At 42.4% G+C, this 25,979-nt stretch overlaps 2 protein-coding genes across 2 annotated transcripts in view; both read right to left on the minus strand.

Annotated features, from left to right (window-relative positions):
• The window catches only part of apba1a (amyloid beta (A4) precursor protein-binding, family A, member 1a), a 50,149-nt gene extending 44,203 nt beyond the window's left edge, over window positions 1-5,946 (minus strand). The window contains exon 1 of the mRNA XM_084055357.1: window positions 5,900-5,946. The gene's annotated coding sequence lies outside the window, so the exon portion shown is untranslated. The remainder of the gene's footprint in view (window positions 1-5,899) is intronic.
• A 3,827-nt stretch (window positions 5,947-9,773) lies between these two features.
• Window positions 9,774-25,939, minus strand: ptar1 (protein prenyltransferase alpha subunit repeat containing 1; the record flags this gene model as incomplete). Its single annotated transcript, XM_084056076.1, is given in 8 exon segments — window positions 9,774-14,103; window positions 16,341-16,687; window positions 18,644-18,905; window positions 20,795-20,899; window positions 21,707-21,773; window positions 23,450-23,619; window positions 25,847-25,848; window positions 25,850-25,939. Coding segments are annotated over 8 exon segments (1,515 nt in total). The 3' UTR covers window positions 9,774-13,631.
• Window positions 25,940-25,979: the final 40 nt, after the last annotated feature.

Below are 25,979 nucleotides of genomic sequence, written 5' to 3' on the forward strand. Positions count from 1 at the left end.
ATACCGGCTAATCCATCACATCGAACAGGCCAGTCACGGCGCCCAGTCCCCCCCCCTCCCCTCTTCCTCCTCCTCCTCCTCCTCCTCCCATATATCGATTACTTTACAGAGTACACAGCCCACAGCAGTGCACAATGTCAGTGTTGTGTTTGTTTCGCAGGGCTCTATTTCTGGACGGTGTTATGATGGTTGATCGCGCGTAGTCGCTGTGGACAGGCCGAGCGCTACAGGGCCTGTCGCGATCGTTACGTAATCGATGGCAATTATTTGAGGATAAATGCGATTATTTTTGCGTATCGTTGCTGTCGGGGCAGAAACCTCTTATCTCCATATTATTTTTACTTTTTTTCGTCTACTTGATCATACTACAGCGTCACTCAAAAGTAGCAGGTCACAAGCTCGAAACGCGTCGCTTCGCGCCGCGTTTCGAGCTTGTAGATCTGCTACTTTTGATATTTTTTCATTCGGATCCTGAAAAGTAACAGTTTTCGACATATGACGTTTCCACCCGACAGAGACGATAATCGCCAGAATCGTTTCGGTTCGTTTGCTCAAATTCATCGTTGAAACATTTTCAGCCATTTCAAAGAAATGCTGAAATAGCAGACCTACCAAATTACAACGCAAGCTTGTGGATCTGCTATTTCTTTTAAACAATTTAAATATGTTTTATTGATAACCATTAATAATCTAAATCTGCTAAGTAACTCGTAACTAAATCTGTCAAATGCATGCAGTGGAATAAAAAGTACAACATTTGCCTCTGAGATGCAAATGTTATCAAATGATTGGCTTAGGAATGCAACAAAAACAAAACAATCGCCCTGAATTCAAGGCTTCATGGGGTGTGCAATTGATAGAAAATAAGTCATTTTTGGGGTGAGCAACTCCTTTAACATGAATCCAACACAGCGCTACGCAACACTGATGATAGTGCTGTCAAACAAGCCTATGACGCCATCTATGAAATCTATGAGAAAGTTTAATCTGCAACACATTTTATACAATTATGTAGTCGGGTGGGGGTCCCTGCTTCATCTCTCTCTCAGCTAAGGGGGTCCTCCTTGGCCTGAAAAACGTTGAAGACCCCTGCGTAATACCACTGGATGCCACAAAGTGGCAAATAGCTTCGTCGCCACAGAGTGTCTGGTGGTATACTGAACAGCTACCTACCGGTGTGGAACAATTAGTCAAAATGATATCCTATTTGGTTATTATTAGGTTGCTCACTTTCTGCCTTATGTCTATGATGCTCTGGCCCTGTGAATAATATCACAGAGTCAAGATGACATGGCACAAGGTCTGCTATCTACTCAATAGGCTCTATGCACAGCAGCCATATTATCACTTCCTTCACAGGTGTTACCTACCAATGATACTAATGAAGGCTCTGTTCCATTTTAGTGTAGCACAGTCAGGTTCTCAGATTTTTCCACGACCCCCATAACTCTTAGAGTGTACAAATGGAACCATTTGGGTCATTACGGGTCCATTTGGTTCCATTTGTACACTCTCAGAGTTACACACCCGTAAAGGGCCATTTGGGAGTGTTTCCAGTGAGCCAACATGCACAATATCAGCACCCTGACTCTGACCAGAATGGAACAGAGCCTTCATTAGTATCATTGGTAACACCTGTGAATGTCTTACAATATGGCTGCTGTGCATAGAGCCTATTGTTTTGGGTACAGCCTGGTTCCGTGACACAGGCAAGTTCCTCTCTTGTGTTTGTATCTAAGGCTTTCTGCCTGTTTTCCCCTGAGAACTGACTGTGCCACCAACCCTGAATGTTTAATGTACGTCTTACACGCTGGGCACAGCATCAGTGAGCCACTCAGAACACCTGCGACCCATCCCCCCTCCTTTGTTTTTCTACTCTGTAGTCTGTACATATAGTCTTTTATATTTGTGATGATATCTAATGTTTCCAATAGAAACAAAACAAGTTTTGACTGTACTCGTGCTGTTTTACATCTCTGTCAATATACTGCAATGTAGAAACACCACTGTTACATGTAAAAGTCCGGTAATCAAAATTTACTTGAGTAAAAGTACAAAAGTATTGGTATCGGAATATACTTAAAGTACAAAAGTAAGTACTCATTATGCAGAATGTCCCATTTTTCAAGTTTTCAAAAATAAAACAATCTTTTGAAAATAGCAGATCTACAAGCTTACAATGTGTCGCATCGTGAGCCATTTTCCATTAGTACACTCTCAGAGTTATGGGGGTCCTTGAAGTTAAAAAGTTTACATTTTTACACTTTGTTTAGCTGGGGACACCGTGGAAACCCCTCAAGGACCTCTGGGGGACCCTACTTTGAGAACCACTGGTATGCATGTTGTTTAGTTAGTTGTTTAGTGTTGTCTATCTATCTACAAATGCTAGTTTAAAACGTTTGATAATTCGCTATACATCCATGCAGCAGTTTGTGGTTTTGCACGTTTCACAACACGTCGAAATGTTTGAAAATGTCCACCTGTAATGGCATGCCCAAAATAGAGGCGCCAGGTACTGTAAGTGATATTTTTTTGTTAAATTAAGTGTTAAATAGCTCTATATTGTGATAGTACTCATTGATATAGAGTGTTTGATCAGTAACAGGGTCGGGATACCAATTTCATCGAATCAGGAGATATATCTCATACTAGGATACAGGATAAACAAGTGAAATTGGAAGAGATGAAATAAAGAAATGAGCAGACACAATTGGAATAGGCCTACTATCAAACTGAAGCAGATAAATGGATACTGTCTCCTGATCGGATGAAATTGACAACCCACATCAAAATGTATTATTTTTACTAAAGAGCTGGGGAGACGGGGAGACCCCTGGCTGTTACTGAACCAACACTCTGTATAGCAATGACTATCAGAATATAGGGCTTTAACTTTATAAATGTTTTCTTTTAACCAAAAAATAGCAATTAAAACATCTTCAATACTAAGAATTTTACAAACATGCCCCTCCTCTTCCCCAAAAATAGCAATACTGCAATGTAAAAATACTCTGTTAGGGCGCGTTCACACCAACATATGGTTGCCTGCTGTTCAACTCAGGTTGTGCGCGGCCAACAGTTTTTGCAGCCAGCGCATTCTAAAGAAAACGGAGTAGCTTGCAGTGCATTCTGTCCCAATGACCAGTGACCCACCTTGTCACTCACTTTCTCGACCTCCCCGTGGCCACTTTCGACTCACGTGATGGGACAGTGGGGGGAAATCAGCATCTGTCTCGAGCAGTTATATGCTTCGAATAAACGCAAGGTGTGCGTCATGCGCGGAAAGATGCGCAAGACCATGAATCCACGCATTTGCATTGACAATTAATTGGCAGATTCCGCCCCATAGGTAAAATAAAAGTGCGGTGTGACCGTGCCCTTAAAAGTAAAAGTCCGGAATACAAATTTTACTTGAGTAAACGTACAAAAGTATTGGCATCAAAATGCGCTTAAAGTACCAAAAGTAGAAAAAACTCATCATGCAGAATGTCCCATTTCACAAGTTTTCAAATGTATAAATATCTTTTGATAATAGCAGATCTACAAGCTCACAATGCATCGCGACGCATTGTGAGCTTGTAGATCTATTTTCAAATGGCCGAAATGTGGGTAATGGCTGAAGTGGGTAATGAATGTTTTGAGTAGAAGTAAAAGTACTGAAAATTGTAAATCCTCCAGTAAAGTAAAAGTACCTCAAAATTGTACTTAAGTACAGTACTTGAGTAAATGTACTTCGTTACTTCCACCACTGTTTTTGCACGCCTGCTGGGACAGGTGCGTATCGGAGCAGGCAGCTAGTGCATGAGACAGGAAAAATGGAGATCATCCTGCACACATACAGCAGGAAAGTATTTTATTGCGAGTAGGCTACGGTCCAACTGACCTTCATCAGGTATCAAACTTTATTCCAGACACACAGGGGGTCCATAGAGTACATTCTGTACCGTATATTAATAACTCTACGGGTATCATAGTCAGTTGGACCGAAACGTTGTAGCCTACTCGCAATAAAACACTTGTTTTGCTGTAAGTGAAGACAGTGTGCAGGATCTCCATTTTTCCCCACACTCTCAGAGTTAAGAGCCCCATAAAGGTCCACTTGGACCGTACGTTGCATTATTAGCATTCTATATAAAAACGCTGTGATAAGATCCTGTCAAAGCAGGGGTTCTTAATATTGGGGTCCAGAGACCCCAATGGCAGGGGTCTTTGAGGGGGTTCCCACAGCTAAATGATTGATAGTTCATCTTCACTAATTATTACATTTACAAGTAAACACAACTAGAGAACATACAATAATGTCTATTTTGATCAGATTTTCACTGCCATGTCTGCATCCAACAGACAGACAGACAGACAGACAGACAGACAGACGCGAGTAGGCCTATCTCATAGACAGTACAGGTATTCTGGACCAAACGACACACCATATCAGACCAAATCACGTCTAACAATGAAAGTGTTCGGATCAGCATCCCAGATGTATAAATAAATAAATACATAGGCCTACATAATTAATCAAACGGGGGTCCATCCACCCATGTCCTATATAACCAAATAGGGGGGGTCGTTGAAATGGGAGAGAGGTCGAGATGAGAATCACTGCTGTATCAGAATAGAGATGGAAGACAGGATCACATCGTCAATCAGGCGGATGCAGAGACGACGAGACACACACACACACACACACACACACACACACACACACACACACACACACACACACACACACACACACACACACACACACACACACACACACACACACACACAACCAGAATTAGGCGCGCGCGCGCGCAGCACGCCTCAAATCAATGATTGACGCAATTCCATCGCAGCAGGGGTGCTGATGCTGCTGTCTGTCGCTCACTAACAAGAAAGAGCCAACCTACAAATTAAGCTCCATCGATAGCTTGTAGATCTGGCAATCTGTCGACTAGCGACAGCACAGGGCTATGTGTAGCCTACATTGAGATGCTATCCATCCTCTCTGAAAAAATAAGGGGGGGGAAAGCCACCCATCCCAATTGAAGGTGAACTTGTTCCACTTACAATCCAGGCATGTATACAGGAGGATCATGTATAATAATTATGTATAACAACAAATACGTTATTACATAGTAATAACAACGTTATAACAAACATGGTAGAACAAAAAAATACGTTATTACATCGTAATAACGCCGTTATAACAACCCCAGCCTAACGGATCGTTTCCCTGCACTCATTTCTCCCATCCTAGCCGTCCAGCAGGATGGAATGCGAGGCTGTCTAGATCGTATAGCCTATATACAAACCGGCCTATATCTGGATAAATGGGCTATATGGGAGGCCTTAATGTGTGATCAACCATCACAAATCACTTGAACAAAACAACACGGTCGCTTATACGCAAGTCACAAGTGCAACACACCACTAAAAGAGTGTTAAATCTCTTCATTATATATGACTGGATGTATTGTGAACACTTTGCCTTGCGCGTCAACAAAGTATGCGATCGCGATTATTAAAGCTCTCCCTCTCTCTCTCTCTCTCTCTCAGAGAAAGGGTTTGTTTCAGTTTTTCAGCCTGGATCATCCTGATGGCTGTAAAAACCCTTACATTGGACCAAAATCGTTACAGCCATCCATCCTGGATGGCTGTAACGGTTTTGGTCCACAGTAACGTTTTTTTTAACAGCGATCAGCATCTTTTACCAACCGCCCCCCGATTCACACAAACAGTTAAATGAATGAATGAAAGAAAGAAAACACCCCAATCTTTTCTTTTTCTTTGTACTGTCCATAAAAGGGTCCGTGCTGGTCTCTCATAGTGTGTCATTATTGTCCAACAGGCGTCTGATCGCTACCGTTTAGGTTCTAGTTGTAACTGGAACGACATTAATTCATTATGGACTCACCTGTTTTTATTCTAGTGATGTTTTGCGAGCCTGCGATTCGTTCCACCACCACTCCCTGCACATCCACCATCTTCCCTCTCTCTCTCACTCACTCTCTTCGCCTCTCTCTCTCTCTCTCTCCCTCCCTCTCTCTCTCTCTCAGCCGCCCGGTTGAGCTCGGCATCTGTCGGTCGGCAGCAATCCGCCCCTCCCCTTTTTGTCAAGCCTCCTTTTATACCGGGTGGTACGATGGTGTCACTTAAAAATGAAAGGACACACACACACACACACACACACACACACACACACACACACACAAACGGCTTTGTCGTTTCATTCATGAAATGCTTTTTTCTGTTCCATTTAGTGTAGCTCAGTTAGTTCTGTAAATTTCATTTACACGACCCCCATAACTCAGAGTGTGTACAGATGGAACCAAATGGAACCGTAAGGGGCCATTTGGAACCCCGTCAAGGAACCATGAGGGTCCCTGGACCCCAATTTTAGGCCCTCTGGTGTAGCAGAGTGTTTCTAGTGAGCCATCATGCACAATTTCAGCACCCTGACCCTGTTGACCAGAATGGAACAGAGCCTTCATTAGTATCATTGGCAACACCTGTGAATTTCTTCACAATAGGCTCTATTCACAGCAGCCATATAGAGGATATGCGTGTGACATCATCATCAAATCCAGAAGTTATGCAGGAATGCCTACTGAGTGTCAAAAACATACTTTCTGGCCTTGACAGCCCATGCATCCAAACAGAAAAGTCATATCTGATTGCATTAAACAACATTAAACAATGTTAAACTCACTTTGCATGTTGCTTTGCCACTCGATGTGCCATTCACTTTAAGCATGCGCATATTATGAAGACATTCACAGGTGTTACCAATGATACTAATGAAGGCTCTGTTCCATCCTGGTCAAACAGAGTCAGGGTGCTGATATTGTGCATGTTGGCTCACTGGAAACACTCTGATACACCAGTGGGTCTACAGTTGGGGTCCAGGGACCCATGGGCTTCCAAATGGCCCTTAAAGGTGTGTAACTCTGAGAGTGTACAAATGGAACCAAATGGTTCCATTTGTACACTCTCAGAGTTATGGGGGTCGTGGAAACCACTGTGCTACACTAATGGAACAGAGCCTTCATTAGCATCATTGGTAACACCTGTGAAGGAAGTGATATGGCTGCTGTGCATAGAGCCTATTTCAGCACCCTGACCCTGTTTGACCAGAATGGAACAGAGCCTTCATTAGTATCATTGGCAACACCTGTGAAATTCTTCACACTATGGCTGCTGTGCATAGAGCCTAATTTGCACCCACCACCCCTATTGCATTTATTGATTCTCTCAACCTTTTGAATGTCCAAAGACACAGCCCCCTCCCCATCAGATACAATACTTATATGGGACCCCAATCTGCACTTTGAAATTCAGGGTTAATGTAACCCTGACAGCAGGGCCATGCAGAGACCACTGGAGGGGCAGGTGCTCAAATGTCATCAGAAAGGGCACATCCATCCAACAAGATCTTTAAAACACCATAGGCCTAACACCATGGAGTGGATGTGGAACACAGGGTCAGGGGCTTTTTGCCCCAGAGCATAGTGGGGGTGTGCAGAGAAAAAAAGTACATGGAATTGAGGTGCTTTTTGGAGAGTGGTCTTTGTACACTCTGCAAATCTTTTGGAGTGGTCCCTGCTGTTCTGCCTGAACACTTATTAAAGACCTGGAACTTTGTCATTTTTAGATTCGAGCTAAAAAAAGCATTATTTTACACTTTGGGCTATTCAAAAATAGCAGATATACAAGCTCATAGCGCGGCACCGAGTGCCGCACTACGAGCTTGTAGATCTGCTATTTTTGAAAATTTGTGAAAATGTGTGCAAATCTTTGAATATATATATTTTTAAAGCAAACATTTTTAACTCAAATTTTTGCTTCTGGGGGTCCCTGGAACAACATATTTTGATGGGGGTCCGCGGCCAAATACATATAATTTTGGGGGTCCTTGACATGAAAAAGTTTGAGCACCACTGATATAGAAACATAGGTTTTTCAGAATACTGTTGAGATTTAGGAGACATGTAGAATCTTCTTCAGGTCTCAATGGGTTAAGACCTGAGGCCGATTCTATAGTTGCCTTCTAAATCAGTATGACCCATTCAAGATTTTTTTTTAAATGTTCAAAAATAGCAGATGTACAAGCTCACAGTATGTCTGCCATTTTTGAATGGCCAACGCAAAAACCTAAAATGACACGGTGACGGATGCTTTCCTGGTTTTAAGGGGTTAAATACTATTGTTATAAACTCACTCAGATTCAGGCAGCAGCTTGTTGATGTCAATGTTCAGGTTATGACACAGATGTCATGACTCAAATGAAATGAATAAAAACAAAAAGGCTAAAAGATGAGTGATGATACACACCCCTCTCCTCCTGGATCCTCATTCCACACAGTTTTCTCGCCTTTCCAAAAAACGTACAGGCAGTGTGTGTAAAAGCTACAGAAATACTGCTTGTTTCATGGGGTGCCTGGCTTAGTGCTGCACTCAAAAACTCATGTTGTGCCACTGAAAATGTATAGTGATAGCTTTTATCAAGCTGCAACACTACTTGAATGCTACATTATTCTGAAAAGTTGTAATCGGACTTGAGCTTTAGCTGCCCACAAGCTTGGAGATGTACAGTAGTTAAGCTAGGCTGGCTTCACAAAATCACTGAGATTTACTTTCATAACACATACTTTAGCTGCAGATTCACACACCTGAAACTAATATCATCAGTCCACAGTTCACTGGCTGATGGTTGGTCTCGAAGGAATTGCATATTATATCTAATGTCCATATTAATACCATATCACCCACTCTACTTTCAACACTCCATTTACATCACTTTAGAATTTAAAATAAATAAATATCAGGCTCAGATGGAAAGAGATAAACCACAATGGTTTGGGCTTTATTGCCATTCCTTTACCGTAATACCATAAAGACATAAGGTGACATGGGGGGGTGGTGGTGAGTGGGTAGTTACCTCTAGGTTAAGTAAAAAGTAGGGTTGGGCCATACGGACAAAATCAAAATCACAATAATTTTGACTAAATACCTCAATATCGTATTTCCTCAAACATTTAAAAAAATCACGCGAATAGACGATCTACACGTTCACAACATATCGCGTGTCAACACGTTATAATCTCCTAGATCGTCTATTTACGCAATAAAAAAAAAAAGTATAAAATAAGGTGATTTAAAACAGGAAAAGACCATATTACGATATTGAAAATCACAGACGGTATCTAGTCTTACATCACGATGCTGATAATATCGATATTGCCCAGCCCTAGTAAAATGTGACTGAAAATGCAAGACATTCTCTTAGTGCTTGTGTGTTGAGCTGAGAGGGCTGCAACTAATGATTATTTTCTTAGTGATTATTCTTATTGGTTACTTTTTCGATTAATGAAGCAGGTTTTTATATTTGTTTTAATTGTATATCGACAAATCGATTACCCACTTAAGTTGCATTATTTCATACCTTGTTTTTGTGTGAAAATAGCCACCTACAAGCTCACAGAGCTTGTAGGTGGCTATTTGCACAATTTGACATTTTGTGGCAGTAGAAAAAACCCCAGCAATAATGACATGCCCAAAATACAAATAGGGATTGATTATTAAATGATTATATAATTAAATACTTGTTATCGATTATTTTGTTAAATAATTGATTACATTGATTAGTTGGATAGTGTTGCAGCCCTACTAGCTAGAGTAGAATACAGTGGAAAACAAACAGCTTTCATTGTGTTTGTTTGTACAGGATCAGCTGTGCAGCCGCACGCCAACATGTTCCAAAGTAGGAAAGCTACGAGTTACTCCTCCTGAACATTGAAGAAATATCCACTCAAGAGTAGTTTTTAATTGCAAAAGTCTATTTTTTTTTTAACAAAGCAATGTTGACAGAGAAGGCAGCCAGGGCTGTCGTCGTCGACTAAGGTCGGTGACAGCAGAACATACAGTTTTAAAGAGGACAATAGTTGGAATATTAGGGTTGACCAACCTATAACCAAAGTAACAACTTTGACTATTATCCTAAAATAGTCCAAAAAAAAGTGTGGTTAATGTTTTTGACCTGTTGCTAACTGCACACCATGTCTGGTTACAGTAGCATGTAGCACCAATGGTTGTAGCAGGAACTTATTTCCCTAAGTGCTCTATCATTCAAGCATATAAGTACCGCACACGTTGATAAAAGACAGCTCATGTGGTTAGGCGTTTTTAGAGCTTTGTGTTGGCAGGACGTTTCGACATGAACACAGCTATGGCCTAACCTTTTCAGTTAGTGATCACAAGCCGTCTAACAGTGTTTCCCAGACTTCTTTCAGCCCGACACCCAAAAGATATGATATTTGATGTCTTCCTAGGACCCAAGCTCACAAAAAATACATTATGAATGAACCACTTAAGCTTTATTTCTTGAGCTTTCTCATGAAATGATTATTTGTGAAACTTTCTTTGAGTTTTGGAAATTCCTTTGAAAAAATTTGTTTCCTGAAAAGTTTGGATTTTTGAATCTATTGAAATGGTAATATATTTACGACCCATAAAAATGGGTCCGCACACCAAACATGGGTCCCGACCCGTTGTTTGGGAAACACTGCTGCCTTGTGCCATTTGCAAGCTATTTTGTTACGCTAGCTTTGATACTTTGTTTGTTTTTTGCTACACACTAACTTGTCAGGTACAATGAATGACATGTTAACTGTCTGTCTATACCCAAGGGTGAAGCTAAATAAAAATGAAAAAAATACAGTGAAACGGACAACAAACCCTAATTGCTAGAAAATCAGAGATGGGAAAGATGTGTGAGAGAATTTAAACATAAATAAGTGCTGGCCCCCTTCAGAATGGAAATGCGACTAATACTCCAAAAGCAAAAAAAAGAACTCAAAGAAAAGCAGAACCCACATTGTGCTTGAATATTTGTCATTCTAAGTGCAGGTGAAGTGAATTGTAACTTATTTGATGTCAAATGAATGCAAGAGTTAACAGACGTTGCAATTTTGGTTCTAAAGCTGGCAGCATACTTAAAATGAAGTTTAACTTTTTCTCCTAGACTAGCGGTTCTCAACCTTTTGTGGATTAGGGCCGACTTGAAAATATGCAAGGAGTTCGTGGCCCACCTATCTTTTAGGTGGACAGATGGGTGGATCAATGGAGCTTACATAGTATACTTTAAAGTGTCTATGTATCTGTCACAATGAACACAACATTGTCAAGGTTTTAAAGACAAAAAATACAGTGACATTTTTTGTTACAATATAATTATACAACAGTTTTAGTATTAATGTTATTTACTAAAGTATTTTCTGCCAGTTATTTGGGGGGCTTACTTGCAATAATATCCCACCCAAACCCACAGGTTGAGAATCACTGTCCTAGATAACCTTTCTTCAAAGCTTTCTGTGGTGTGTTGCACAAATAAAACTATATATAGATCACAAGCGCATCACCATGTTTGCACTGGTGCCTCTTGGAGGTTGCAAGAACTGCCTAAACTTCACTACGGCAATGCGTTTGTTCCTTTTACGTCCTCTTGTTCTTATTGACCTCTTTTTCCACAAACAAGTATGCTGAAACCTTTACACACAGAAGGCTAGTGTAAGTAAAACATGACAGAATTGAGTAGCACAAGCAACATTTGATATTTGTTAAAAAATAAACTTTAGAGGATGAAAAAACCCAAACAGTTTCTCTGCATTAAATATAAATGCTGTAAATATTTATAAAGACAGGACCAACTATCTAGTGTTAAATTCCGCTTTGCCCTCTCTGCTAACAAAGCACTAGCAAACGCTAATTACAAATAAACATTTGACCTGTGAACGATTGTCGGCGTCATTTAACGTTCTTGCTGAATGGAGTTGGGGGCGACTGTGAAGTGCGTAGGTGGAGCTGAATGCCGAGCCAGTGACACAAAATCATTTGTTAAATTGCTATATGTGGACAGTAATCCTTTCCCATATGCGACCTGAGGTATTGTGACAGCTGAAATAAGGCAGAATCTACTACTATACCAGTTCCACAGAGACGTAATGCAGCTTTCCATTCTGAAGGGGTTTTTTGATTGGCTCAAGATTACGATCTGCCAACAAGTGAGAGATGTTTTCAGGAACAAACCTGGGTGTGCGCCTTGACCTATCAGGAGAGAATCCCCCCCCTCATCCTTTTTTCAGTCACCGTAGAGGACAGAGAAAAAAACAAGTCGCCCTGCCCCCCAAAAGACCTTTTTTCCATCATGCTTAATTCATACCTAGTTGCGTGCCGGTCTCGCGTGCAGAAAACAGGCCGTCTTCAAGCCAAGTCTTCAACGTTTTTCAGGCCAAGGACCCCTTAGCTGAGAGAGATTAAGCAGGGACCCCACCACTACATATTCATGTGTATTTTACTAGGTAGGTACTTTGTCTGCTCTTTTTTCCCTGCACACCAAACCTCTTCGCTGAAAATAGACTATCTCTTGTAGATCTGCTATTTTCGGCTAATGGTCCCCCCAGAATAGGGATGCGAGGGTTCAAGTGGTTAATGTAGAAATAACAAAATAAAGCCCCTATCACACAAAGATTTGGCGACCCCCCTGACTGTAGTAGCTCTGAGGACCCCCCCTTAGAGGTCCCGGACCCCCTGTTGAAGACCCCCGAGCTAAGTTGTTAGCTCGTAGGCTTATTTTCTGCACGCGAGACACCGCTGCACAGCTAAGCATGAGGCGGGAGTCACACGTGAGCTTCAGACGCGGCGTTCGCGTCAGCCTCGCCGTTCACTTCCGTTACATGGGAGAAAAACAAACCAATAGCATAGAACCACCGTTCTGCATTGGCTTGAAGTTTTACTTCAGCGAGCCAACACTCCAACGAAAAGTCGAACTAACTACACACAGGTCTGACGCGTCGCCTTGCGTTTCCAACTTGTGTCGGCTGAAGCGGCATGTGTGAGTCCTGCTCAAATCAGGCTTAATCCATTCCATCTAGGAACGCATGTGTCATTGTGCATTTCTTTTGGCTATTCAAAAATAGCAGCTCTACAAGCTCATAGCGCGGCTATGAGCTTGTAGATCTGCTATTTTTGAATTTTGAAAATTTGTGAAAATCTTTGAATATGTATTTGTTTTAAGTAAGACATTTTAACTCAAATCTTTGCTTCTGTGGGGTTCCTGGAACAGAATATTTTGAGATGGGGGTCCGCGGCCAAATGCATAATTTTGGGGGTCCATGACACAGCACGCATAAGGTTTAGGAATTAGAAGACATTTGTAGAATCCCCAGAAGCAAAGATTTGAGTTACAAAAAATAGCCAAATAAATCCTAAAATGACAGATGCGTTCCCGGTCTTAATGGACTAAAGCCCAATTCACACGTCGTCGGCGCCGACGGCGCCGTCGTCACTCCAAAAATAGCCGACCCACAAGCTCACAAAGCGGCGCGGACAACACCGCATTGGGGAGCTTGTAGGTCGGCTATTTTCGGGGGGGCCCGAGACACCGTTGTGCGCCAGAGCATGAATTAGGCTTGAACACTTCATTTCAGACCCTATCGGTAGAGGTTATAGCGCTAAAGGGAAGCAGAGGCTGATCCTAGGTCTGTGCCTAAAAGGCAGACTCCACAGAACATGAAGGTGGGAGAGCGAGAGAGAGAGAGTGCAGGGGGCTAAAATATGTTCCTCTTAGGGGAGGGGGGGGGGGGGGGGTGCTACTGGCCGATGAGGACCGCATCCAGCCACTTCTCGTAGGCCAGAGCGAAGCGTCTCTGGTCCGGGCCGTGGCACCCGGCGTCCAGGACGCCACGGACAAAGCTGTGCTCAAACGACAGGGCGGGGGGGCCGGGGGGGGGCTCTCTCTTTAGCCGCTTGGTGTCGCGGGGGTCCGGCAGGCTTGTGGTGGGCCCCCCGGGACCTCCTCCGTCCACGTCCATAGCTTCGCTAGCCTGTGGCAGTCTATTGGTGGTGGTGGTGGTGGTGGTGTCCGCCGTCGTCGCCGCTGTCCCGCAGCCGCCACCTCCTGCCGTGCTGCTGCTGCTGCTGTTGTCCGGCTGGTCTGTGTGAGCGGTGGAGGGGGGGCTCTCACCGGGCTCTGTGTGGGTACGGTGGGCTCCGTTCACGGTGCCGGTGCCGTGGTGCTGCTGGTCCCTCCTCCAGTGGTGCCACAGGTAGAAGACATAGCGCCTGGAACCGGTCAGAGAAGCATGTTATCGTCACTGTCGGGGCAGAAACTCATTATATTTGTCGTTGTTATTTTCATAAATGAATGCACCATTTTATTTATAATTTGTCGTATAATGGTCTCGAGCAAAAGTAGCCAACATAGTAGATCTGCGGAATTGGCAGAAAAGGTTAACCTAATAACATGGCCATTACCTGCACCAAATAGGGACATCAGGATGAAAGTGGTTACGTCTATCAGTTGATTTTATAAATATTGAACCAATGAACAGCATTAACAAGAGATTGTGACTACATTGGAACACGGGTTATTTTTTACATTTCCAGAAAATGTACGGTTTTACTCATACAAGGTTTCCACCCGACAATATCCAGTGTCACATGTACTTTGCAAGTGAAGCGGTGATTAAAGGTAGCCTGACTAGCGGTGTGCAGCGGAGGTTAGAGGAGCGGCGCGCGCTTGTTGCCGGGAAGGTTCCCGGGTTCGATTCCCCCGGATTGGCAGGTAAAATCTGGGTGGGGGAAAGGAATGGCCACCACTCACCCCTCCCCCAAAACACAACTGAAGTGCCCTTTGAGCAAGGCACAGTGGCCAACGGTATAAGGCTGTGGTTGTACAGATCAGTTTTAATGTGTGCGCGTGCAGGACGCTGCAGAAAATAAGCACCCTAGCTTAATAGCTACTTTGCTGGGTAAATGAAGTAAAACAAATGAATTAAAAAGGGTCAAAACACAATGCCAGGCCAAAGAAGTAGTCCACTCAGTGGAGGAGGCAGGAGTGACAAGACAAAGAGTTGAGCCATGTTTTCAGCACCATCTGGTGGACGTATAAGTGACCAACATCAGAACTGAAATTGTAATTATATTACAATATGTATTATCATGAAGTTGAAGTTGTCCGTCTTGTCTGTCTGTTTTGTGGCATGGCTCCGCCCTATACATCTGTCTGTGAGTCCGGAACTAATCCTGTAAACTGCTGGACCGATTTATTGCAGAGTGGAAAATGAAAGGTTCTCTGATCGGGCTAAAACCTTGCCCAAATTTGGAGACATACGTCATAGATAAAACCACATGAAGTCTCTGAAATCCACATGGGAGCCACACCTTTCCAATGTGGATCCGAAGATCCAGGATTAAATTAATTATTCACAGGTACCTTACACAGTGGTGTATTATGATACGCTGAAGGTCACAGGTAACCTTTTGAACTGTTTTATACTGTAATATTTCCAGAGTAAAACTTTTACACGGGAAATCAAGGAGCTTTGGTTAAAATGATGCCCAAATATGTACTGTAAATGCCCAACGTCACAGTACCGACATCAGTACTGTGACGTCATAAATTACTCACGTCATATGGCTCTTTTCGGCTAAAAGAAATAAGCTTGCATAACATCCTCAGAACCTCCCAAGTGCAGCCGAGCACATTTGTTCTTGCCATCTTCCGACCAACGCAGCTGTCTTAACGCAGAGCACAAACACATTTCCCTCGCTATTTATGCAGCGCAACACTGAACGCATTACCACTTCTCCATCCTCGGGGCTTATGACGCACACGTGCGCAGCCATCCATCAGGTTTTAATAAGTGGTTTAAAAACAACAGAGAGTGAGCATATCATTATTAAGTTGATCTGCCATTTCTCGTGGTAGGTGATATATTATACTGCCTAATATATCACAAGGAATCGTTGAACAACAGAAACCACTAAAACCAGGAAAGAATCAGTGTCATTTTAGATTTTAGCGTTGGCTATTCAAAAATAGCAGATCAACAAGCTCACTTCGTGCCACGCCCACGCTGTAAGCTTGTATATCTGATTTTCAAAGATTTTTGAAAAATATCGAAAATGTTTGCCCTCCCTTCAGCCCTGAAATCCCTAAATTCTCTTGCAAGATTTAAGAATGACCTCAAATCATGGCTCCATCTTAACACTTAACTGGTCATAGTTAGATCCCTACCCCGGATAGCCCACTCTGCATTGGATTCTTCTCTTAGGGTACCTCTTGTCCTACAGTACATGTATTGCTCCCAACCTTATAAATAAGGATTTATTTGTCTTTGTTTCGTGGTTGTTTGTACAGTTTGTTGCGTGTTGTTCCGTCTCAAGGCCGACCACAATGGAAACCAACTTTTTTCATTGTTGTGATTTTTTTTTAAACTGCCAATAAAGTATTCTATCCATTTGTAGAATCGGCCACAGGTTTTAATGGGTTAAGAGCCATGCCTGAGAGAAATCACCTGTGACACCAGAGCGTCTCATGGCCTGGGTAAGACTGGATCAGGTCCGTGCACAGCTCCAGCTCCTGGTGGAACAGCTGATGGACAGAGGTTAGACCTGGTTGTTCTTCCTCCTCCTCCTCCTCCTCCTCGCTGAAGGCTTCTGCCTCTTCCGACGCCTCGCCGTTGGCTTGGAGATGAGCCTGGTGCTGCGGACCGCTGCCAGGCGGAGGAGGGGGCGACGCCGTGGCACTGGCGGCCTGGCACACCAGCGTCTTGAGCAGAAACTGGCGGTAGTGGAAGCCGCTGTGGTCCGACACGTGCATGGACACCCACATGCGCATGGAGGACAGCTCCTCCTGGAGAACCTAGGGGCAGGGGGGTGGGCAACTTTGATGATGGAGAGGACTACTATATTTCCACACTGGCTCCAGAGGGCCACATTGCATAATACTGTCGGGCCATTCTATGTCACACAAAAGTAGCAAAAATAGCCGATCTACAAGCTCAAAACGAGCTTGTGGATCTGCTATTTTTGAATTGGAATCCCGTTTTCTTTTTTGCTATTTTTGAATTGGAATCCTGAAAAGTAACATTTTGATTTAATTTCAAATGCATTTAGTTATACTTATGTTATCTTTATGAACTTAAATACAAATACATTGGACATAAAAAAGACAATGGAATTTTAATACTGGTCATTAAGCTACTAATATAGACCGAAGTAATTAAAGCGGGTCATGTTTGCATGTTTGGAATTGTAACAGCTGAAATCAATAATATATCAGTATTCCCATATTAACCTGCGGGCCGCATTAAGGGAAGGTGGGGGCCGCATGTGGCCCGCAGGTTAATATGGGAATACTGGCCACTAGTTGCCTATGTATGATCTGTATTTTGGGAATCTAATGACTTTCACTCCACTAACAGTTAAAAGACAAATATTGTACTTTTGACTCTACATTTCTGGGAAGGGCAAAAGTACATAATGAAATGAACTTAAGACTTATTTCAACTATAGTGAAAATAGCAGAACTAGAAGCTCACAAAGTACTGGGCTTGAGTACTTTGTCCACACCTTTGCCTCCTCCAGGCTGGATTACTGCGATGCACTTCTCATCGGGATCCCTAGCAAGAGCCTTCAAAGGCTTGAGTACATCCAGAACAAAGCTGCTAGGATCCTGATGAGAGTGCACAAATGCGAGCACATCACACCCATCCTCCTCTCACTGACCGCACTGGCTTTCCCATCTCCTCCCGGACAGAATACAAGATCTCCCTATTAACACATCAATGCGTCCATGGGAACGCTCCCTCCTACCTTAAGGAACTCCTCAAACCACAAACCTTCACACTCACAACCTCCGCTATGGAAACACCAACCTACTCTAAAGTTTCTACATTACCACAATGTAGAACTCCTGTATTAAAAAAGTAAAAGTGCAAAAGTGTTGGCAACTTGGCATCAAAATATGCTTAAAGTACAAAAAGAAAAAGTACTCATTCTCAAATGTTTTACAAAAATGTGTCAACATTGTTCAAAAATAGCATATCTACAGCTTACAACATGTCGCATTGTGACGCCGGGTAGGATGACAAAGGATGGCTGTCATCTCAGCAATTGTGACATTCTTTTACCAGAAGTCAGTGCATTCCATCAAATAAGTCAATGCATGTCTCCCTCTCTCTCCCCCTCTTGATCAATAAAAGAGCTTCACTGCTGAAGAGCTATGCTATTCAGAAAATAGCGACGCCATCACCACGCTACTGAGAAATGTACTTAAAACTAGTACCTAAGCCCCTCTGTGTTTCTTTTGCGTTCATGTGTGCCTCTCTGGCACAGGTCCCGTCTATCCTAACTCCTAAAAGGGTTATGTAAAGAAGGAAAGGACGTCTAGCACTCAATCACTGAAATTTTAACATGTAATCTGCATTTGAAGTCACACCGAAAACAAAAGTGAAGTCACAGAAAGAAACATATTCACACAGATTGACAGTTGCAAAACAAGAATTGCTTGTTCTCAGTGACTTCAAATGTTAATTTACAAGCGTAACTATGAATATTTTATGCAAGTGCAAATTTCAATGTACGTACAGGTGTGTAGATGGGTCTCGAATTTTGCAACATCACTACCCTTCATAAAAGACGTCCTTTCCTTCTTTACGGAACCACCCCTTACAGACCATATTCACACGGCGGCCATATTGGAATTTAACATTGAAAGTGCCGCCACCCCGGGTGGCTACTTTCATTGACTTCATAGAAACATGGCCGCCGTGTGAATATGGTCTACAGGGGCAATCTTTCTCCACTCCCTCCCTACCTTCATGTTGTCCTTGGCCATGTTCTGGAGCACCCATATGCGGTGGGACCAGGCGTTGTAGTTGGAGGGGTAGCGGTCGGCAGCGTCGGCGCACACCCTCATCTCCTGGCGCAGGGTGCGGGCCAGCCGCTTGCCGAGCTGCTGGCTCCGCTCCGCGGCCGCGGCCGCCGAGGCTTCACACTGCGGCGGCTCGTCGCCTCGCTCCTTCCTCTGACCGCCCTGGGCGCGGCACTCGCGCAGTACCTGCTGCAGCACCCAGCGTCTGCAAACACGCACAATGATAATAATCTTTGTTTCTTTATCTGCTGCACCCAGCAGTGTATGTAAGTAGCAGTAGCACACAATCAATAGTAATAATACATCCTCATCATCTTTATTTTGGGCACATATAAAACAAATTAGCATAGAACTAGGGCTGTCACGATTACAAATTTAAGTTGACGATTAAGTGTCACTCAATTAATTGCGATTAACGATTTAATTGTTTGTTTGGCATTGAACATTGGAACATATGAAGCCTTTTAGGCATCGTAATAAAAAATTGCACAGGGCAGATATGACGAATGACTGAAATATAGAAAGAAATTATGAACATATTTAATCATTTTAATTCATGTAAAAATAGCAGAAATAGTTTATCTAGAAGCTTACAACGCGTCACAAAGTGACGCGTTGTAAGCTTGTACATCTGCTATTTTTGATATTTGAAAATGTGTGAAAATCTTTCAACATGGAAACGATTATGACGATCATGCAAAAAAAATTTGTGGACGATTATGTAATAATTGTGACAGGCCTACATAGAACATAGAATCGAAAATGACAGCAGTAAAAAGAGAATGCACTAAAGAATACAAATCGTGCCATGCACTCACATGCACCCACCACACACGGGCTCACACACACAGCAACATGTGAGGCGGCTGTCAAGCGCCATATCGAGTACATGACTAATCTCAGATCATTCCAAATATAAACTGAAGACATTTGTTGTTGTTGACACATGCTTCCCCCTAGCATCGATAGTCGGGGCATGTCATTATAGACGAGAAAAAAACTTTCAAAAGTAGCACATCTACAAGCTCATTTTCAAACAGCCTAACTATAAATCCGACTGCTAAAAAAGGAAAGCATTTGAAAGCCACTCAAGACTAAAATAAGACAAGACAAAAAATCCAGATTTGGACAGAAACCCCTTATGTCAATCATAATTATTTTGTTTCTTATATTTCTTTATTTTAGTTTCTTTTTAGTGTCTTTATTGCTGATTTGCCCAATTGAACGTGGTTGTTTTGAGTTAACATTGTACCTGAGGTGCCAATTGTTTAATTTATGCCGGAACGCTATATATGGTTTGGTATCAGGTAGACACATTAAGTGGTTACACTTCCGTCGTTTGACAGCGTGACGAGGGAGATCAGGTTTGTGCGTCGCTGTGTTCATGGGCACCAGTGATCTCATTCCCTTATGTTATGTAGAGCAGCCAGTGAGTTCGAATATCACCTCTAGTCCAAAAACGAGTCAGTTGTTCTGCACACTGCTGGGTTTTGAGTGCCAGGAAGAGTTGCACAATAAATCCAGCAGTATGCAGAACAACTAGGCCCGTCACAATTATTACATAATCATCTAAATCGCAATTATTTGAGACAATTGCAATTATATTTGCATAATCGTCATAATTGTTTCCATATAGATTTTTTTTCACACATTTCTGAAGATTAAAAAAAGCAGAAATAGCAGATCTACAAGCTTTACAACAAGTCACTTTGAGATGCGTTGTAAGCTTGTAGATCAGCTATTTCTGCTTTTTTTTCTTACATGTATAAAATTATGAAATATGTCAATAGTTTCTTTGTATATTCAAGTTATTTGTCATATCTGCCCTGTGGATTTTTTTCTATTACAAAGCCTAAATGGCAAACAGAAATAAAACATGTATTCATATGTTCCAATGTTCAATGCCAAACACAATTAAATCGTTAATCGCAATTATTTGAGTGACAATTAATCGTCAACGGCGTGACAGCCCTAAGAACAACTGACTAGTTTTTGGACTAGAGGGAGTGATAACCCCCTTTTCTACAAAAGAGCTTTAACATTAATTTGGAAAAGGGCAGCAGTGTAACAACAAGTGATGCTTTGAAGACCTACCGGTGGATCCATGTCTCAGGACTCTTGGGGAACTTGGTGAGGGCCAGTTTCCCCAGGTAGAGGTCCTTCTCTGGGTTCAGCGTACCGCACTGCACCAGCTCCTTCCTGCAACACAATGTCGTCACGGTTTAGGGCACCCAGCCCCGGCCTGTCTGGCCAGGGCTGTGGAGAAAAGTCATCATTAGTCGTCGGTATTTGACCAGACAGCAAAACTAGACAACATGACTTCAAAAGCGATGCGACGAGCTGTGAGATTATAAATCGGCTATTTCTGCCATTTAGTTTTTAATCTTTGAAAGTATAAATATTATATTTAGCTTGTTTTGGCCTTAGTACATTACATATTTTGCAAACTCCAAAATGTTCATTTTTCAGGAAATGACAAAAACAAAACATAAAGTGGTTTTGTTCATCATTGATAAGAACAGCTGAATGGACCTCAAAGCTCACAATGAGGTTGGAGGTCAAAAGGGGGTGGAGCCTGCCCTGGAGTCAGTAAAACCAGCTAACTCCACCCCCCTTTGGTGGACTTAGCTGGTTTAGCAGAAAGTTTGAGGATCCAATGGAGTTAGCTGCTTTTGTCAGAATCGCTTTTTAATACTTTTCATTGGTTCAATATTTTTTAATCAACACACAGACGTAAAGGGTGTTCAATAGCACTGATTTATGGAAAAAAAATGCAAAAGCGGAAAAATGGAGCTTGCTGGTTTCTGCCCGACAGCAACGATATTTTAGCTGTTGGGCAAAAATATCTGTCATATTTGCACTGTGCAACAAAAAAAAGTGTTTTGTATTTATATGTAACAATGTTCAAGGCCAATTACACGATTAATTGCAATTATTTGTATATGACAATGAATTGTCGACAAAAATCCTGACAGCCCTGGTCAGGGACCTGGGGCTGGATCATACCTGACATTCCATGCGGTGGTGAAGTCTGGGTTGAGCAGCAGTAGTGTGCAGGTGATGTCCACCAGAGCTGTGTGTACACACAAAACACACACAAAACAACATTTTCAATTGATTATCCACAGCTCTGGTGGAAGACACACACACACAAACACATTCTGGTGGTGTCCACCAGACGTCAGCTTAGCCACTGGCCTGGAATGCCCTGCATGGGACGAGGAGTGTGTGTGGAAATATGACATGGGAGATAACCTCAAGAAAACGGCCGCTACAGTGGAGTCAGTGCTGCTGTTATGGGGCCGAGATATGGATAGGCCTGTCACAATTATTACATAATAGTCTAATCGCAATTATTTGAGATAATCGCAATTATTTCCATGTTGAAAAATGTTCATACATTTTCAAATATAAAAGAAAAGCAGAAACAGCAGATCTACAAGCTTACAACACGTCATTTTGTGACGCGTAGTAAGCTTGTAGAACAGCTATTTCTGCTATTTTTACTTGTATAAAAATATGAAATATGTCAATCATTTCTATGCATATTATTTGTCAAAACTGCCCTGTGCAATTTTTGATTACGAAGCCTAAAAGGCAAATAGAAATACAATTTGTATTCATATGTTCAATGCCAAACACACTATGACATCGTTAATCGCAAAGATTTTGAGTGACAATTAATCGTCAACTTAAATGTGTAATCGTGACAGCCCTAGACATGGACCCTCACAGCACAGCAGGAAAAGGCCCTGGATGGCGTCACACACAAGAATGATGCTACACATGGCACTTGGTGTCACATGGGTTGGACCACATCAAAAAACGTGGACTTCTACAGTGGCCTCCCACGGGTTCATAGACAAGGTCAGAGAGAGAAGGATGAGGGCTGACTGGGCACTGTGTCAGGCGCACCGGAACTGATGGCGAGTAAACTGACACTGTGGGAAGCCAACACAAGGCGCAGCTAGGAGGGGAAAGAGGGGGCACCGCTGCACACACACACTGCAGCGCAACAGCGGAGCTAACAACACTGCAGAGCTCAAGACCCTGATGCTAGACAGGAGGGCAGCGATTCAGGAGTCCCGAGTTGGTGTGGTGTTACTTCGCACCGCAGCTAGCATAAAACATGCACGTTATTGTAAAGTACTACATACCGTCGTTGTCAGGTAGAAACCAGCCATCTAAATGTTTTTTATTTTTTATAAAATCAGTGCTATTGAACACCTTTTATGTCTGCGTGTGTGGGGGGGGGGTTTTACAAATATTGAACCAATGGAAAGTATTGAAAAGCACTTCTGACTAAACCTCCTAACTCCATAGGATCCTCAAACTGTCGGTCAAACCACCTAACTCTGAGTTGGTTGTTTTTTTCCATCATTGATAAGAATGACAAAGTCAGACGGAAAACAATCTCCACATTAATGGTCAAAAACCTCCTAACTCCACTTCAGCTGTATTTGGGTGAAGTGATGATAATATAAGGACAAATTAAAGTATCTGACAATGTATAAAGTCACCATACCAACTTTGATGGCAGTATTGTTGTTCTAAAGCATGTCTTTTTTTTCTTCATTTCCTGAAAAGTGTATATCTTGGACATTATAGCCAGTTTCTGCCCGACAGCAGAGATATGTAGGGGGCAGAGCTCAGCGAACGGGTCTATTGTATCAAAGTGGAGGTCCGTGGCCTAATTCACATCAAAGTGGGGGTCCTTGAAATGAAACGAGGTTGAGAATGGGTGCGTACCTTCAGGGTCCAGCCAGTGTTTGCGTTGGCGGTGCTGCAGCAGCTTGTTGTGGACATAGGGGAGCAGGAACTTCACACACCAGCTCTCCACGCCCAGCTTGTTCTCCTCCAGCACGATGGGGCTGCGGTTGTACCGCGCCTCCACGCACGGGATGAGGCCGATCTCATCGCTGCACGGAGGGAGAGAAAGACAAGAGTCAGTCAGGGATTAACCCATTAAGACCTGAGGCGATTCTTAGAAATGTTCTAAATCCTGACAGTTTTCTAAAAAAAATAGCAGATCTACAAGCTCATAGCGCGGCACCGAGTGCCGCACTATGAGCTTGTAGTATATCTGCTATTTTTGAATAGCCAAAGAAATATAAAGTGACACAGATGCGTTCCAGGTCTTAATGGGTTAGTTAACCAGTTGAGCAAGCCACATTTTATTCGACAACGGCATGTCTGCAAGCTCTTTGTGAACACACAAAGAACAGCTATTTCAACATTATTTTGCCAAAGTTTGACAAATGTGTAAACATTTGAGCAGGCTACTCTTAACTTTGGCACTGTAGGCATATTCAGTCAAGACAATATTGTTGTGCTTTTACTCAAGCAATCATTCTGAATACATGAGTTTTACTTGCAACAGAGTATTACTATTTCTGCATTGTGTTAGTGTGCTACTTTGTTTTTTTTACTTTAGAGGAGTGGTTCTCAAAGTGCATTCCAGGGACTCTCGGAGGGGACTCTCTCATTTTTGGGTCGCGGACCAATTTTTATGGGTCACGAGTAAAAATCCCCTTTTCTTTTCCTGCATTAAAAAAAACAAGTTTTCAAAAGAGTTACAATAAAAAAAACGACACTTTTCACAAGAATTTGATGGATTTAAAAACAAAATAATTTAAGAAATTCCATAAAAGAAGAATTGAGAAGTAGTGAAAATAGCCAATCTACAAGCTCACAATGCGTTGCATCGCCATGCGTTGTGAGCTTGTAGATTGGCTATTTTCACTAGTTTGGGTCATGAGGAAACATCAAAATTCTCTTTTGGGTCTCGAGCTAAAAAGTCAAGGGGGGGACCCCTAACCCCCCCTTCACAGATAAACATTATGAAAATAGCAGACCTACAAGCTCACAACGCGAGGCCTCGTGAGCTTGTAGATCTGCTATTCTCAAAATGTTTGCCTCTTTCTTATATCATTTGACAATTTGCCCAATGTTTGGCCAGTTTTTATAGCATAGTTGTTAATGATCTTTCTTTTCTTTTTAAATTGTCACTTCACTGTCATCTGGGAACACCCCCAAAATGATGTGGGGACCCCCCTGAGGGTCCCGAACCACAGAATGAGAACCACTGCTTTTAAAGTACAAAATGTGAGCACTTGTTCTTCCACCACTGTGTTTTATTAGCTCTGCTGATACTCTTCCATTCCACTCCCTTCACAACAACACTGCTGCAATAGGACGGTGTCATTCGCCGACAAAGCAAAATTTTAGGTATCTTTTTTACTTTACTGGAGTATTTCCAAGTTTCAGCACTTTCACTTCTACTCCACTACATTTCAGAGGCAAATATTATACTTTTACTCCACTACAATTATTAAAAAACTTTAGTTACTAGTTACCTTGTAGATTTTGATTATTATTACAAAACACACATTAACCACTTAAGCCCTATAAACATTTCGGCCATTTGAAAATAGCAGATCTACAGCATTGTGAGCTTGTAGATCTAATATTTTCACAGGACTTGTATACAAGTCTTGTATACATTTGAAAACATGAAATGGGACATTCTGCATAACGAGTACTTCTACTTTTGTTACTTCAAGTACATTTCGATCCCAATACTTCTACTCAAGTACATTTTTGAACTTCGACTTTCACTTGCAGCATTGATACTTTTACTTAAGTATAAAAATGTGAGCACTTCTTGTTCTTCCACCACTGTTTATCTATATCAGTTCTGCTGATACTCTTCCATTGGACAGCAGCCTTATTATCACTTTCTTCACAGACTGTGTTACCAATGATACTAATGAAGGCTCTGTTCCATTTAGTGTAGCACAGTGGTTTCCACGACCCCCTTAACTCTGAGTGTACAAATGGAACCAAATTACGGGTCCATTTGTTTCCAGTGAGCCAACATGCAACGATATCAGCAGCACCCTGACTCTGTTTGACCAGAATGGAACAGAGCCTTCATTAGTATCATTGGCAACACCTGTGAATGTTTTCACACTAGGGCTGCTGTGCATAGAGCTTATTGCACTCTGTTCACAACAACACTGAGCTGCGCTGAGCTACGACGGTAGCGTCCTCGCCGACACGAAGCAAACCCTCCTCTTCCTCTTAGCCGACAAAACAAACGACTCCTTGTCGGCCAGCGACAGTAATACTAGTAATGCTAAATACTTGCATGTGGGGGTTCTTCTTGAAGGCGTTGGTGATGTCTTTGACCACCCTCTGCACCAACACATCGACCTCCTTCTCCTCGGACTCCGCCATCTTTGAAAGTGGAATAGTAAGGCTAACCCCCCGATGACGT

The sequence above is a fragment of the Gymnoscopelus microlampas genome, assembly GCF_963454915.1.
Source record: "Gymnoscopelus microlampas genome assembly, chromosome: 4".
In the NCBI taxonomy this organism is placed as follows: Eukaryota; Metazoa; Chordata; class Actinopteri; order Myctophiformes; family Myctophidae; genus Gymnoscopelus; species Gymnoscopelus microlampas.